The sequence below is a fragment of the Patagioenas fasciata genome, chromosome 2 (genome assembly GCF_037038585.1).
Source record: "Patagioenas fasciata isolate bPatFas1 chromosome 2, bPatFas1.hap1, whole genome shotgun sequence".
Taxonomy (NCBI): Eukaryota; Metazoa; Chordata; class Aves; order Columbiformes; family Columbidae; genus Patagioenas; species Patagioenas fasciata.
The window spans coordinates 147,564,367-147,581,977 of record NC_092521.1 but is presented as its reverse complement, the minus strand read 5'-3'; the positions used below and the strand labels follow the sequence as shown (position 1 = coordinate 147,581,977).

Genomic DNA, 17,611 nt, shown 5'->3' with positions numbered 1-17,611 from the left:
AAGTCTTTCCAGTTAGGCAATTGTCATAATAAAAGTGGGAAATCTGCATACTAAGATGCTAAACTAAGTGACTGACTTTAAAAAAAACGCTTTCTTTACCTTTACAGAAACCACTGTTTCTGCAATTGGGCAAGTTGTGCCATTGTTGTCTCATGAAACAGCTGTCAACATTGCTGTGTAAGCTGAGGGACTGGTATCAGTCAGACTTTTTTAAACAGAAAATAATAGAAGACTTTAATAATAAATGGATTGCTTAGGGAAAAGGGGCAATGTCTCCTAGCAGCTAGCATGAGGCATTCATAGACTGGCTCCTTCCGGGATTTTAACTTTACTCCTGATTTGTGAGGTAATTTATGAAAATGAGCTCTCTGTGTCCTATTTTAACCATCTGTACAGTAGATTAAATATTTTTACTAGAAGTGCTGTAAGCCTTATTTAATATTTGTAAAGTGCTTAGAGATCCGTGGGAGCTTATGTGAAAGTGTCATTGCACAAGAGGGGAATTTGCAAATAATAACTGTAAAGCATCTCTGGTGCACATCTGTTTAAGTAAACGTTTCTCAATTTCAGGTGTAACCTCCCTCCAACCACGGGAAGCATTAGCAGAGATGTTGGCAACAAAACAAACCTTGTGACTGTTAACCCAAGTATCATAGCTCAAAAGTAAGTACTACTGCAAATCTGTTTCTGTGCAGTATTGTATAATTGTGTGACATGATTTAGATTTTGTTGGAAATCCATTGGGATACCAGCATAGAGAGCAGTGCATGCAGATTACTTCATTAAGCCTTGTTTCCCATGTCAAATATGTACCAGTCTAAATGGAAATGTGTTAAACCTGGCCTTTTTTTTTGTAGCAGAAAGGAGTTGGCAATACCCAGATTAGCAAGTGTCTTGGTTGGCACCAGTCCACAATTTATGACAGGGTAAATCTGATGATTGCAAGCCCAAGCCTCTTATTTCCCCTCCCACCCCGCCCCGACCCTCATCACCCCCAGCATAAGAAAGGAATTGTAATCGTAAATCAGGAAAGCTTGGAAATGTGTGTCTGACTCTATCAGTGGCATTGTAAGCACATTTTCTTAGGTAATGTGCTTAGGGGCTGTTCTGATGAAGGCTATTTTCTGAATGAAGGCCCAATTTCTATAATCCATTTTCTCAATCCATATGAAAGCTGCTCACACACTTTTTTTCTCAGCAAAGTTGTGGGGTTTTTTTTCCTTCTTGATGAAAAGAAAATCTAATAAGGCCAGGCTGACTAATCTGACATCTTCAGCGGACTGGAACTGCAGCTTATCTATGAAAAGGACTGCTGTGGCATGTTATTTACTGCTTACTGATCTTACTGTATCTTATTGTCTGTCATATCTGTATTTGTCAAATAGACATCAGGCAAAGCTTTTTTTTTTTTTCCTTTAAATGAAGAAGGAAAAAGTACAGTGAGCATAGAAATGACTAACAGACATTTGTCATTGATTCAAGGATAGAACTTGATTTTTTTGCAGTGAGTACTAACTACCTTCATGCTTACTCAGCCCTTTTTGACATAAATAAAGGTGAACTATTGCATCCTCCAAAATAGATTTACCTCATTGATGTTAGTGGTGCTGCACAAGAATCCAAGGAAGGAAAACTTTGTCTAGTGACTCAGCATCATGGTGACTACTGACCTGATGCATGATTTGTCTGGGCTTGATCAAAGAGTTCTGTCACAGCTGCACTCATTTTTTAGCCAAAGGAAGCCACACCAGGGTTAATAGGAGTTACACTGAAGGAAATAGGAGCTAAACCTGTGTGAGAATGAAATGAGATTATGAGACGATCTTAGGATTTTAAAAAATGAATTATTTAAATATTCAGAGAACACTGCAAAAGCTTTTGAAGGAGCAGCAGGAAGCAACTTGGCAGAACTAAGTCAGTTTCTTCTCTCAGAAGACCTACTCTGACTTTATTCACTTCCGTTTCTAATTCTGTGACTGGATACTGGGTTAGTCTGATGTTATTATTTTTAAGGTTAATTAGCTTTTGAACTGTGTCTGTCAGGGTGTACAATGTAGGTGAACTCTCTTGGAGGAAAGAACCACGTTCTTTATGTCCTAATAGACCTGGACTACGCTGCACCGTACCTGGGCAGAGCTGGAAAGAAGAGCAAGATGAGGTTGAGTTGTTCAAATTTCTAGCTAAGGAAGAACAGAGATCTGAATTCTGTCCTGAAGCCTCTTTATGTGCTTTATAGTGAGTAGAAATAGAGAAAATTCTTGGAGTAGAGGCCAGAAACTCACCCATCAGCCACTCTTCCTAGACCCAGGCTCAGGCGTTTCTGGCTTGTTTTGGCTGTTCGACTCCTCCATGCACAGGGGCCCAGGGTCAACAGGAGGGGCTCGTCTCATTCATTGAGTTTCAGAGTCTGGTGGTAATGGCACTTTTTGGGGAAGCAGAAGCTGTAAGTTTAAACCCCTCAGGCTGAGAAGGAGTGTGTTGCTCCTTACATGAGTTCAGTTGTGCCAGAGGTCACTGATAATTCCTCTGTGAGGGATTTGAATGGAAATGGCAGTGACTGCTCTGTCTTGAATTGCTTTTTGAGGAAAGGGCTTGAACCTATTCAAGCTGTGGAGTGAAATGAAGCCAAGTTTTCCAGTTTCTGCTGGAGCCATTTGTGAAAAGTGGGCTCTGGTAGCCCTTAAAAGGTGAAAAAGCACTGCTCAGATGGACAGCTATCTGCAAAAGAGGACTCAGTGCTTTGAATCCCTAGTGGCGTGCAAGTGCCATATGTTCAGGTGATCCAGACAACTCAGATCTATAGAGGAAATGAGTTGAGAGACCCCCTTGTGTCTTGCATTACCTCTTAGATAACTGTGGAAGTTCACTATTCAACATTTGGGAGCATGGAATTATCCAGTGGTGAGAACTAAGTCACTGCTGGTGTTTGGGGAACCAAAACATCTGAGGGTAAATATTCCTTTGTGAAGTTAGATCTCTAAGTCTTTACAGATCTCCATGTGTTCCCTTTGTAGGCGAAGCAGATAAGTAGACATGCCTATATTTTCAGCTATTTTAAAGGTAAATGAAAAGCAGCTAAGACCCAGCAAAACTTAAGCACACACTAATCTTTAACACTCCAAGACTGCTCATACACATACTGCTATTTCCACACAGAGCAGACACCCACACTTTGAAGAGACGTTATTGTATACCTACTGATGTAAGGAACAGACTTCAGAAATACATGCAGCGCATATCATAGTGCATGCATTTTTAAACAAAGAAAGTATAAAATCAGATTTTTTTTGCATTCTCCTTTGGAATTACTTGAATTGATCAATTCTGGTCTTATTAGCAGTAAATTTGATCTGCTTCAGTAGCTCCCATGTTGCAAATTCAATCTTACGAAATGTGTTCTTATTATACAATAAAGTCAGATTTTCACAACTGCACATATAACGACATATAAGAGGTTGGTATAAATTTGTAAGGTAGACAGGCTGAACTGGTGTAGCAGAGTTCGTAACTCATATATGCAAGTGCAGTTGTGCTGTTTTGGTCTGTAATATTTATATCAATAGTACATTCCATTCACGCTTTTCCTAAAATATTCTACTTTACAGATACAACAAACTAAATGAAAAGAAGAAAGAATTTCTGGAGAACATTGCGGTCTATGGAGATGCTTTCCTTTTATTGCCAGCATTTTCCTTCAGAAGCAACACAGCCACTTCCTTTAAAGTATATCACACTCTGCAAGAGTTCAAAGCAACCCAAAGGGCAATATTTTTTCACCCCTCTTACCTGAAAAATCTTGCCCAGTTCTGGAGAACTAAGGGTGTGAAAGCCTACCGGTTATCATCTGGTTTTATGATCACTAGTGCTGCTCTTGAGCTGTGTGAGAATGTGAAGCTCTATGGCTTCTGGCCTTTCTCAAAATCCATAGACAACATGCCAATCAGCCACCACTATTATGACAACCAGCTGCCTAAACCAGGTTTCCATGCAATGCCCAAAGAATACAACCAGATCCTTCAGCTTCATGGCAAAGGCATTTTGAAGTTGCAGTTTGGTAAATGTGAATCAGACTAAAAAGGTAGGTCACATTCTTACCACATAAAATGTCTTTCTTTAAATGTGTCAAGGGAAAACTTGTTTTGTGATCAGTGTGGGTCTGTTCTTCCTTAGAGAGACATTTCTACCTTACACTTAATGCAAGTTATGTTCATAAATAAGTGAAAGGCTGGAGTTTTTTGAATAAATATACTGTATCACAGAGTTGAGAAATGTTTTCTAATTGTGGAGTTTAGATGGGGAGCATAGCTAAATACACACTGTCACCATAATTTACAGTCATTCAGTACTATCTCCTTATCTGTGATACGTTTCTCTGCCAAACTCTGTTTGGTTTGTTACCAATTCCCACGAACCAGCCTCTTTTGGGAATTGCCGTATTAAAGGCAGCCACATACTGTGATCTACAAGAGAAGACACCTAATCCTGGCACAACCTTTCCTGATGTGTACAGGGGCCAAAATGAGGATGAAGGTTGCCCCACAAAGGAACAGCGTGCGTTTGTGCTTTTGTTCCCTCTTGCTGGGCAGAGCCGAGTTGGGAGCCGTGTGCTCCCGCAGCCCTGGCCGCACAACAGCCCGTGGGCAGCCGGGAGGACGCTGCCGCACACACAGCAGATCTGACTGAGGATTTTACCTTCAGGCAGCTCAGAATCTGGGAGTTACAAATAGGGGATGAAGTGTCATTCCTTTTCCTCTGCCTTTACTGTTACATACCCCTTGGATGACTACCTTCTATGTATTGCCTTGGAGAAATGCAGCACAGAATGTGGCCTCTGACCTTGAGCCAATTTACCGTGTACAGGTTACAGATGACTTTGAAAAGATTTTTCTGCATGTTTTCAATCTTGATTTGCCCCGTTGGCAAAATAAGAGCTATTTGTATAAATAATTCTTTGTCTTTTTAAACTAACTCAGAAATTCCCCAGCTCGTGATGCTGTTGTCAGATTTGTCTTTCACAGAACTCTATTTTACCAGGGGCTTCAAGTGAATATAACAGTAAGTGAAATGCACGGTAGAACTACCATTGTATACAATATGCTTTAATTGGACTGATGTAATCTCAAGACTGTATTACTCAAGTTTAATAAACTAAAATAGCATCATCTTGTTCAAGCCAGAAATTTTCAGTTCAAAAGCTCAGGTCTTGTCTTCTGACTAGGTTCTGAAATGTATTAGAAAAGATCTTTTGGTGGTGTTAATATTTAGAAAACATGCTATCAAAGATACATTCATACTTGGTTCATCATCAGAGACAGCAAAATTTTGAACTAGTAGATTGCTAGTACCAAGAAGGCACAATTTTATTCAGCTTCAGTTTATTTGAAGAAATAGAAAAATAAACTGCTTTCATATGTTATTAGTTTAATGTAAAACATGAGAGAAGGGACCTAGAAGCCATCTAGTGAACCCATTCTCCTGCTCCATGGCAGGAGATTACCTAGGAGGAGGTGTATGTGTATGCAGTTTCATGTGGCTAGGGTTTGCTTTTTTTGCTTGTAAAAAGTTGCAGCAAATTGGAAAGGTTAAGAAATACATAATGTATTTTTCTTAGTGGCTAAGCTTTTTATACCCTGCAGTTTCCATTGTATTTACTCTTCCTATGATATAAATCGCAGGAGACATACTGTGTAATTTTAATTGTAGTAACTACACCAGCTAAGAAAATGAAAGGCAGCTCTTTATGAATATTTAATCTAGAGAGGAGCAGATAGAAGCCACAAAAAATGTTTAAGCATCTGTATGGTTTGATTAAATGCTGTCCATGCTTGACAGACTGAAAATCACTTCTGAGGCCAGAGTTGCTAAATAAGCTGTAAGGAAAAAGCAGCCAGAAGGGTAAGTTGTGCTGCTGTAATTTACACTTATATTTACAAAAGGAAAAGTTAGCCCTTTAAAACCAAAGAAATTAAATGCTTTCAGTTTGAGCTACTATTCTGCTACTATTATCAACTATTAGAGATAATTGAAATTCTGTAATGAGTATATTTAACTGAAGATGACCTTTTCTAAAAATTGAACAATTTCCTTTCTGTGTTCAATTTGCCTTTTATGTTCCTCTCCCTGCTCCATGCTCTAAGTGGGCAGCTGAAGGTTCCTTACACGACTGGGTGCCCACTGCCCTCACACGTTTCTGGGACACAAAAATTTGCTGCTGTAAATAAGAAGTGCAAGAAGCTGCTCTGCTGCAAGCAGCTGTATTGCAAGCAGGTAGCAGGTTCTGGAACAGTATAGGCTGAGCACAACTGTATCCCAATGAATCATTTTGGCAGTATTGCTGTTAAATGCCATCCTTGCCATTGTAAAGGTGATCTTTTTGTGTTGGATAGAGAGAATTGTCAGGTAGGAGAGTCCTGCAGAGCCGATGCTGAACAATGTGGGAAACTCCATCTGCTTCAATATCTGCCCCTGCACCTTTATGTTCATGCTCAACAGACACGTGCATGTCTTCGCTAAAGTAGATGCCTACCTATCACAGATAGTGAAGTAGAAAATGAAACATCAGCAAAATCTTGAAATGTAATTGGAATAATGACCTTTATTACTTAGTATTGAATTACCAGATCATTTTTGCTGTGGCCCTGCAGCTGAAGGAAGTCTTGTTTGTGCATCGATTTAACCTGATAAGCCTGAAGGGTATGTCATTAGCTTCAAGTAAACATAGGGTCGAGGAAGGGAAATGGCCTGATTCATATTTAAAAATAGACAGAAAAATCTGATTAGAAAAATTGTCAGATGATAAATTAATCAGACAGCAAAAATTTGATTGCCCAGAAGCCTGGTTAAAATGCGAATTTTGTGTGACCAAGAATCCATCAGGTTTTCCGTTTGCTAGAAAGAGACAGCGGGGAGGGTGAGTATGTGTTGCTTTGACATACACCACAGTAACATTAAGAAACTGCTCAGAGGAGTTAGTCAACAAAAAAAACACAGAAAGAAAAAATGACAGAATGAAACTGAGACTCCTGGAGCCTGGGGAAGAGAATAGTGCTCAGTCGTCTGAGCAGAAGGATTGAAGGTGGAGAGGCTGAGCAGAGGTTAAGGTGTAAGAACTGCCGAACCTTCCTCTGACTGTGAGTGTGTCTTACCTGGAAAGTAAAAATTGAGTCTGGACTTTGTAATTTCACGCAGATGATGAAAAGCCACCTGTTTGTGCCAGAGGGAGCAGCAATGCAGCCCTCTGCTCCAGATGGAGCCAGCAGGGCAGGTCCTGTGAAGCAGGTGGCCGCCTCCATCTCGACTCAGGAGTTAACATCAAAGAGAGTAGTTTTGTTCCAAACTCTGTCAGCATGTGATCTTTTTTAATCTTGAAAGCTGCTACAATCCAAATAAGTGATAGATACTGTTATAAATAACCTATTTATGAATATAATTGTTATAAAGAACGTATTTATAACAGTAGGATACCAACATGAGCTTAAATTCTGCAGAAACTTTTATGCTTGTGGTGTCTTGGTGTAACTAGAGAAAAATGAACTACCCCACAATTCACTTTTGATTACCTTGAGAAAAATGGTACCACATTTTGAAAACAAGGATGCCTCTGGTTCCTGTCAGGGAGACAGATTTCAGCCTATCCCTGACTTGGGCAAATATTATCCAGCATGAAATTATTAGATGTATACAGCGTTGAAAGAAAGGTCTTCTGCATTAGTACCCATGCAGTGTAGCTTTTAAGCACACACCTCGCTCATGTGTTCAGCCACTAAGTAAGCTTAAGTGTTAATAATGTCAGTAATGAAACAATGAGAGAAAAGTTGCTTCTGGTTTAGTTAAAACCCACCAGAACATAAAAATAGAGATTAAATCTAATTAGAATTTATGTTAGGTTTCAAAGGGTTTGATTTGTCCACAGCAGAACTAACCTGTTGAAGAAACAGAATAATTTCGATCTCTAGCTATTTCAAAATATGATTAATATAATTTAGAACTTATCTATACTCAGATTAGCAGTGGCTGTGTCCCATGAAGATACTGGTTAGACCCAGCCTTGGTCAGCTTGGGAAGCCTGAAGGGAATGGTGCAGATGGGGTGAGTGTGAGCAGTTCTGGGGTGTTCCAGGGAAGGCGTCCTCCTTCAGCAAGAACAGGTGCTCCCACGGGGTCAGGAACTGGCAGCCCAGCTTACCCAGGAGAATTCTGTGGACCTGTGATGATGTGTAAGGAATGTCACAGACTCCCAGTCTGAAATCAGGATAAAAAAGCAGCTGCAGAAGGTGAAGTCCTTACACAGAAGACTAAGCTATTGTCTTATTTTGAATATAACAAGCAGTTTTCCTACTATACAAGAAATGCAAATAACGTATTTTATTATTTTAATTCCAGGGTGATGGTCCTAAGGAGACAGTTTGTGTGTATCTCAGCAGTTTGGTGTGGGATTTGATCTGATGTGGTTTTGTGAGCACTGAACTACATTATTACAGTAGAGAAATATTTTATACTTGTGGACAAAAAGAAGTGATTTTTTCACACAGTGACTGCTACATTTTTTTAATTTCAAGTAAATATTTTTTTAAAATACAAAATAACGTTTATTTGGGAAATTCTGAAACTCCTGACTATTGGTTTAATTATAACAAAGCACAATCTCAGGATGGTGGCAATATGTGACATTCATCATGTTCTTCTTCTTAAAGTGTCATTAAAATATTTTGCCATAAGATCTCTGTTTTGTTAATGTCACGTAATACAGACAACAGTCTCTGTATGGTAGCTACATGAGTTGGCAGTGAACATTTTCAATTAAGAACTTGATCCTGTAAACACTAGCATTTGTTTGCATGAGAAGAGTTATGAGAAGAGCTACAGAGGAGTAATTAGTTCAGAGCCATGTCATTCCTAGTTTGTCCCAGGTGCACAGATGAAAAAATCTCTCAGGTTAGAGATAGTCAAATGATTCATGGGCTTTTTTTTTGTTTTTTTTGTGGGCAATAGATAATGCTGTGGATTTAATGGGATCACTCATGTGAATGATGTTAATTTTGTGAACAAGTGTTTGAAGGACCAGAACTGTATAATTGTTTAGAAACCCCTCTTCTTGCTTATGTTTGTGTCCAAGGTGCAATTCAGCTCCAGGTCAGGACAATAAAGCAGGTTCCGGGCTGCAGTCCCCAGAGTCCTGGTAGGGCCTGACTTTGCTCACATTCGTGCAATCCCAGCTCGGTATCTCAGCTGGCATAAAAGATGGACCATTCATTAGAAAGACAATAGGCACAAAACCTATTATTGCTTCTATTTCTTTTTTCACCGAGCATACCTCGTATCAAGGAAACTGCACTAAGCATTATTAGAAGACTGTTCCTTTAACAATCAGCCCCAAGCTTTTCTCTTGTACCAGGACATAACAGGAAAGAACCTAAAGTCACTTAATTTAAAACCCATGCAGTTCTTGTGCATTAGGTTTCCATATGGTCCAGGAATACCTGCAGAGCAACATCCTACAACAAGAAAAAGTGAAATATCAGCCCAATGGAAAGAATCACATTAACATTTGCAGGAGCTGCAACAAGCAGTTGTTACCCCAGCTATGGCTGCTTGTGTGTTGCTGCTAATACATTTTACTGCGGGAAAAAAAAAAAAAAAGAAACAAAAACCAAGCAAACACACAAAACAAAACAAAAAATAAACAAACCCAACGAAAATTTGTAATAACTACTTTCTGTTAAAAGAAGAGTTTCAGTTCCTATTTTGAGAGTCTGTTGAGTGATCAGTTCAAAGACAGAATGTCCTTCTTTTACAGTCAGATGCCTTTGGGTATTTTGTTTACTAAAACTCCTTTTGCCACTGTAGCATTAAATCCCCAATCAACTGATTTAAAGAATATTCAATATTCCACTCATTGAGGATTATATCTGAAAAAAATCTCACTTAAATGAATTGAACCTTATAAAACAAGGTTCAAAAAAACTTTTAAACTGATACTTCATAAGAGCATTTCTATATCGTTGTAATACCTGAAAGCTTACCTTGTAGCTGTTTTATAATCACATAAATAATCCTGAAAGTATTAGAATCAATCATTCATGGTTTCAGGTCAGTTTGTTGAGACACCTTCAGCATCTTGATCCATTTCCAAGATAATGATATCAGAATCCAATACTACTCCTACCCAAGCAGAAGTGTCCATGAATCCTGGCTGCATATTATCAGTAATCGAGTCAATTTCTGAAAGTAAGGTTTTTAAAAAATAGATAGTGCTTTGGGGCATTGAATGACACCACTAATACATGAGCAGACCTCTGAATATCAGTATGGGTTTTAACAGAAATAAAGACATCAGCATTGAGTCGATGGGCACATCTGCGTTATCAGCCGGTGACTGAAAGAGTCCAGCACAAGGGTTTGATTTACCGTGGTCTGCTATGGTTCCAGCACCACAGATCCATGTTTTGTCTTCTCCAGCAGTGGAATCTGTGCTGGTTTCTGGCCACAAGCATCTGCTGCTTGTGTGCGGAGAGCTGGCTGCGGCAAGACCCTGTGTCCACATTACAAGTGTTCTGGATGATTGCCTTCTGCAAGACTCTAGTCATAGATCCAAAGACAAATTTGCTCCCAAAAGAGCTCCTCCTGTGCCATAAATCCCTCACATAGACCGTCACTGAGCATTCATAGCTGGAAGCTGTGCAATGTGATGTAGTTGTCCTTTGGGTGATGCAAACAGCCTACGTTGAGGAGAACCATGTCATATTTCATCCAGAGAGACAAAGACATACCTGTGTTCAGGCAAGGACTATAACTTATTCCAGTCTAGTGCAATGAGATGATCTTGGCTGTGTAGCAGCTACGTGGTTTGACTTGGAAAAATTCATATCTATTTTAGAGATGGAGAGGATCTTTCATTGTGTTCAGAACAATTGCAAGTGCTTTGTGTGTGCTGAGAGATGATACAAAGGGTACCATTCATTGCTCAGATTAAATTCAGTGAACTACTCAGCACGAGTGAAGTGGAAAAACCTGGTTGTGTATAAGTAGATGTGGAGAGGAGAAAATAAAACTAATTTGCAGTGGAGAAGCAATTTTTTTCAAAAGTGTTTACTAGTTAGACACACCATAAAGTGCTGAAGTTACTGTGCATCTGGACTATTTCTGTGCAGCTATGCTATTAGTCAACTGAAAGGTTATTGGAATACATTTCAAGAGACGTTTAGCCAAAAAGAAGAAACCTATTGTAGTTTCTTTGATGAAGAGTGGTCTTGGCTGAAGGAGCGTGATGTAGCACTCACAAATGAAAGCAAACGGAGAGCTGTTTGACATGGACAGACACTTTGACTTTGTAGCATTTTTTCAGCAAGGTTTGAACTTGCCATTGACCCAAAGACCAGGTCCTCTGTGCTCTCAAAGCTCTCAGTGATTTGTTTAGAGCACAGGGCTGACAAGAAACGTGCGGAGGAATTGTTAACCTTTCCTACCCTTTCCTACAAATACTCCTTAACTCATAGAATGAAAATGTGCTCTATTAGACTTCAGGTTAAGAATCTATTTTTAATGTAGCTTTCTCTGGCCTTGGTGCAGACATGAAGTTATTATGAGACGTTAGTTGGATTCACTTCGCTCCATGGGAGCGCAGACCTTGTACGCGACTTTATTATCGTTGCTGCTGCTGGTATGTGCTTGGCGGCTGGGTTGTGTTAATTTGCGCCCAGGCTGGGCAGGTTAATATAATAGTGGTGTTTCTGTGTGACAGGGTGCAGTTAGATTGATCAAGACTCGCTGAAGTACACTCACTGCAACAAAGGATGTTTTCTCGGGTAGCCAAATATATTATTTCTCATTTTTTTACATCTGTGCCAGCTTAATGATGAGTAAATGGATTTTGCACCTGGTTGGGAATGTTTATGAGACTTTTGCAGGACTGAGCCAAGTGCAGTTTTGATTAAGGATTCTTGACCAAAGTTTAAGAAAGGCCTTTCAGTTTCTCTACTTCACATAAGGAATAATCAATTTTAGGGTTTGTGGGCCTCCAGTGCTGTCACATGCTATGGAGTGAATATTGAGATTAAATAGTTTTCCAAAGATAGAAACTCTGACAACGTGCTAATAGTTCAGTGTACCTCTGCAGAGGCTGACAGTGTCCTTGCACACGACTGCTTCACAGCGGCGTTAGATTAAGGCCTGCTTGGCTGCTTTTATTTCTTTTTCTCCTCTGAATCTTTAATGTCGCATCTTCCTTTAGGATCCAGCACTACCTTGAGCTGGTTATTTCTCTTCCCCCTGTGGGGTGTTATGTGGGCCGGTTTAGTGTCTGTTGGGGGGTTTGTGTGGCTATGAATCAAATGTTGCTTTGCTTGTAGCAGAGTAAAACACACTTTAAATGTCTGGGGTTTTATCCCAAGGAAGGTAGCATGGTGGGATATTTGCATTGCGTAACCAGAGGTGCTAGATTTGAGCTGTAGCTCTGCAGTGACTTAAGCTGTAATGGCTGGCTATGCAGTCTGTTCCTCATTCTTGCACTCCAGCCTTTTCTTCGTGCCATCTCTGGCTCCTGTCTGGTCCTACACAAACTGTTTTGACACCCTGAGCTGGCAAAAACCTGGCATGGCAACAGAACAAGAAAATTGGTTCATGCCAACAGAGTCTGGGAAATTTCAGAGTCAAAGCAAAGGAGAAGGTGAGACCCTGCAGGTGGGACCACAGGGACACAACGGGGGCTGTTTGTTATCTGATGGCTGCTGGGCAGGCCCAGAGGTCCCTGAAGCCTTGGGCAAGTCCAGAAGGTGACAGCTCTGGGGACTCCGTGGTCAGAAGGGAGAGCTGGGCTCCTGCAAGGGGGGATCGCAGCACGGTGGCTGCTCTGGTGGGCAGGAGCCCAGCTCTCCCTGCTGTGACAGAGGACACTTAGGGGCTGTAGGTACCTACACCAGGTGATTATTGCCCCCCCATTTCTTTCCCTTCACAGTCACTTGAACAACCTGTTCACCACCAGCAGGTTCAGAAATGATGACAGTAAAAAATACCTTTGACTGTAAATACTGTTTCTCAGGTCACTGATAGTGAACTTGCATAAATTTGCTCATTATTCAGCATGCCTGTGCTTTCAGTCTCTGCTAATCCCAGTATCAAAAACAGCATCTGGAGAGAACAGAGCTGTGCAAGGTCTGGCAGTTTGGAGACCAGTTAATCTCACTTTGATTCTCTTTTCTTTGTACAGTAGTGAGATGTCTGACATATTGCCATGCTTGAGTCAAGATGAAATTCTCCGTCCTGTGTGATTTAGGAAAAGATACTAAATGTTCTAGGTGACCTAGCATCTTCTGTGGGCTCCCCAAATTACTAGCAAAATATTCCTGTTGTTATATATTATTTTATTTTATCCAGTGCAGGTGTCTGGATTGGTTAATTGGTCTGAGTTAACTGATCACTTAGACCTTGACCCTTCACAGACTCTGTGGTAGAGCTACAGCCTGAACATGACATTCTATGTTTAAAAAATGTTTGACCTGGAGATCTTTCCTGTCTTGTCACTTGCTCTCTCTCAGGTGACAAATCTGTGGAATGAGATCATGACCATCTATGCAGTAACTCCTGCAGGGGCTCTCAGGTCTGCAAACCACACATCCACTTGTGTACAGGAGTCTGCATGAGATCAAGCCCAAGGAATATTCTGTGAAGTACTTTATTCTGAAACAGCTTTGTTTCAACAGCTGATAACCACTTGTTGCATGGTCTGAAACAGTAGACTTCTCATACATGTGCTTGTTAGTTGAACATACCTTAGTTTGAAGTATATTCACAACCAAGTAATACTTCATTGTGTGGTGCTTCATCAGCTCATCTCTTTCATCTCTAGGTCTTGTAGCTGAGAACAGCAACAAAAGGATGTGTATTTGCAATCTAAAGCCTGGCTTTCTTGATTTTGAGTTCTGTCGTTTTAGGCAGAAGCATCATCCTTTTCCAAATTTTTGGACAGCCAAGTTTCAAAGGCTGCTGAGATTTCAGGGTACTCAGGAGAAATAATTTGGGGCTTTCAGCTATAGAGCACAACAAGTGGGCAGATTTACGTTTATTAAACTTTGCTCCAGATTTTCATGACGTTCATTTTATTTCTTAATTGGCTCTAAATTATCATGATGGTCAAGCAGAGCATGAAATGATCTGCAGCATACCACTAAACAAAGGAACTATTGCTGTTACTTAGCGGTCTCCTTTCATAAAGTTGCGTTTGAGAATACCTGCCTATTTGGGGAATGCTGGCTCTCCAGGGGAATGTCCCCGCGTTACTGGGTTGCTGTGCACTGGTCCAGCTGGGCTAGCAGCCTGTCAGTGTGCTCTCCGTGTCAAGAAAATGCAAGCAGTACAAGAGCTACACCCAATGGGACTACCTAAACTTGGGTTTGGCATAGACCAAGGAGTTCCACACAGTAACTAAACTTATTGTTGTGATGTGTGGCCGTTTACTGAGCTCACACCCTTCTGTGTCTGAGTAATAACTGCCTGTCAGTGGCAGGTGTTGGCTTATACTGGCTTAAGGACGGAAACAGTCCGGCTGTGCTTCTTTATTGCAAGTACCAGAACTACTAGATTTTTTTTTTTCCCTGAGGTTAAATATGAGGAGTGGCATCCTTACATTGCCATCAAATAAACAGTTAAACCTGTCTTTTGCTAAACCCTGACGTAGCTTCAGCAATACAGTGTGAGACATGGGTGGTTGTTGCTGCACCTGGTACTGTTGTGTCTTGTCTTTTTTTCCATACCACTTTTCTGCAGTGAGGGAGAAAACTCACGACAATTGTATGATGGTAGTATTTGACGATTCCACCATGAATTCATGGTATCATGGCAAGAGGTCATCAGAATGAATCATGCTAATGGTTGTGGCAGGATAGTCTAGTCTACAATAAGATTGCTGGGTTTAAATTCCTCACTATTCACTTTAGCCCTTGACAAGAGGAGATTCTTCACAGCAAGTCTGTAGTTCAGCAGCTGCCAGGCTTCTCAGCTCTTGGCTCAGCTGTCAGGTGATTCCCTGAAAACACCTCCTCCTTGGGGTATTTATTGTTAGTGCTTATGGTACAAACCCATTCCTAAATTCTTGAGAAATTGAAGTGTAATAGCTGAAATTTCTGCATATTTTAGATGCATATTTTATATAGTAGCTTCATATGTGTTTTTGTGTTAATATTCTTAGTATTATTTCAGTATCTAACTAAAGTTATTTAAAATATTAATTACGTTTTATGCTACCAGAGTAAACTGTGGGGGAAGTTACATAATGTCACCTGCAAAAACAGTGGTACAACCCCAAATCATTTTTAAGGGTATCTAACTGATTTCTAGGTGGTTATTTTCATTACTTATTTGGACATTTGCTTCTGAGATTTACCTTTCTAAGATGGCTCTAAGAGTCTGCCTCTGCTTCTGATTTAGGTCAAGAACTACAAGTGAGAAGATAGGTGTATTGAGAGGTTCTGCATGGGGCTGCTCCTAAGGGATGGCAAATACGTGATTTTTTCTTTTCAGAGACTGTTCCATGTGTCAAAATGTAATGTCATCAAGTTTCCATGATAGCTTTTGCCCAGAAGTTTCATCGTCTCTTAAGATGTGTTTTGTTTGCCTTCATTTTGGTTCCTTTCTTTTCAATGCAATTGTCCAAGCAGAGCTTACCTCCCCTTGGAGCTGGTATAATTGTGCTCCCCACATGCACCAAGCTCTGTGTGAAGCTGCTAGCGTAGGCTCTGCTGCTGCTGTTTCTGAAACGGTTCCTTCATATTCTCTCAACACTGAACTTATGTGTGTTTTCAGATGTGAATTTGATATTGTCTGAGTAGAACGTGTGCAGCGTAACATAGAAGTGTCTCTGCGCAGGATTTAGGAGGAGGCACAGAAAGCCCCTCAACCATGTGTGCGCTTTTATTACAGAAAAACAAGATGAAGTTGTATTGTTGAGTCATCTGTTATGGCTGATTTAATTTGTACTTTGTTTTCCTGTTTTAAGTGCCTAATGATTTTTTGTCAAGGAGGCAATGGTTTCACTGTTATAATGCATGCTTAGAATTCTGCACTTGTTACCTGTTCTGTAATAGAATATTTTTGCAGTTTCTGTTTGGAAATAAAGACCTATTAGGCATAATTGTGACTATTTTTTTTCCTTTTTTTTTTGTATTCTTGAGACTGAACAATCAAAAATATGTTTTCTGAGGCACAACTGTGTAAAAAATGCATTAGTGTGATTCCTCTGCAACAGTGCTAGCAACTCTCAGCAGAAATATGGGCAGTTACTTAAAATTGTACAAGGGAAAAGGCAAGCTCTGCTTAAAAACAGGTATGGGGGTCTGGGCATTGGGGCATGTATAAATATGTTTTCCTTAAATAATACCTTCACGTCTTTTCGGTCTTTCCCATTACTGTATGGCAACGCAATTAACCATCTTTTTATTACTTCTAATGACTTGAAATATTGTAAAAATTATTTATTGATGAAAAATCAAACAAGAAAAGGAACCAAAAAAGAAACAAAAATTGTTGCATTTTTTCAATAAAAATATGTATTAAACTTGAAAACTACCTCTAAAAATCACGAAACACTTTGAAAACAGGGATTACCTGGAAATACTAAAACTACTGATGCAAAAATTTTTCATACAAAATCCTGACCATGAGTATATGTCTCATAAATGTGCATCTAGGAGCCCTCTAGATACGTTTCAGTGGCTTTTTGATGTTGTTTTTTTCCTTAGTAAGGTTTTGGTTGCAAGACAAGTACAGAGATGGTTGTAGTAAACAAATTTCAAACAGATGAAGTTCAGAGAAAGCATTTTCACTCAAAGCATTTGCTTTTTATTTTTGGACAGAAGAAGGCCATGTAACTTCTGCCTTGCTTATTGACCCTTCTCCAAATAGAAGCTGTCTGGTCAAATCAGGTCAGATAGGAACATGCAGCTGTTTTGTGCTGTGGACTATTATCCTTTAGGGCCCTCTAGGGACTGACCTTCAACTGGCAAATGTTATTGTAGCCAGACGAGAGGATTAGAATTGAAAGTTGTTACTTGGCCTCACAGACCACCAAGTGGCTTCTGCCCAAAGATCTGGCTCTTTGCAGCCTCTCCCCTTCCCTTAGCACGTCAGTCTTTCATATATGATCAAAACCAAAGGGTTTCCTTTGTTTGGTGTGCTAGCAGATGGAATTGTGTATATGAGTGATGCAGATGCAAATGTGTCTTCATAATCTGAGTGATTCCTAAAGCAGAAGTGTGATTCCTACAGTGGAAAGAAAGCACCTTAGAATGAGCTTAGCCATCTCAAATGTTTAGCTGCTTAGTCCAGGTACAGAATAAGCAAGTGCTGCCCCAGACACAGCATTGCCTCTTCCTCATCACCTGCTTAGAAGGGGGGCAGTCTGCAAAAAGCTGGCTGGGCAAGAGGAGAGTGACAGGGAAGTGGTTCTGCACTGAGATTGTCCCTGTCAAATGAGAGTAGTGCTTCTGGATTGCACCAAGTGCAAACTTCTGATGGGCAGAGCATCTCCCGTGAAGCTGGCACATGTGGTCCCTGCTGCTAGAAGGGATGAAGAAGGAATTTTCCCAGGAGCAACAAGATTGTCCAAGACCAGGTTAGGTTTT

At 40.2% G+C, this 17,611-nt stretch overlaps 1 protein-coding gene across 4 annotated transcripts in view; it reads left to right on the top strand.

Moving 5' to 3' along the window:
- Positions 1 to 16,478, top strand: part of ST8SIA6 (ST8 alpha-N-acetyl-neuraminide alpha-2,8-sialyltransferase 6) — a 47,380-nt gene extending 30,902 nt beyond the window's left edge. Inside the window, exons 7-9 of one of the 4 annotated variants that reach the window (XM_071805190.1) lie at positions 571 to 663; positions 3,606 to 4,078; positions 8,382 to 16,478. In XM_071805190.1, coding sequence (XP_071661291.1) covers positions 571 to 663; positions 3,606 to 4,074 — 562 coding nt within the window. In that variant the 3' untranslated portion in view covers positions 4,075 to 4,078; positions 8,382 to 16,478. Of the gene's footprint in view, positions 1 to 570; positions 664 to 3,605; positions 5,163 to 8,381 lie in introns of those variants that run through there. The other 3 variants (XM_071805191.1, XM_065830329.2, XM_065830327.2) reach the window with 3 other exon arrangements.
- The last annotated feature ends 1,133 nt before the right edge of the window (positions 16,479 to 17,611 follow it).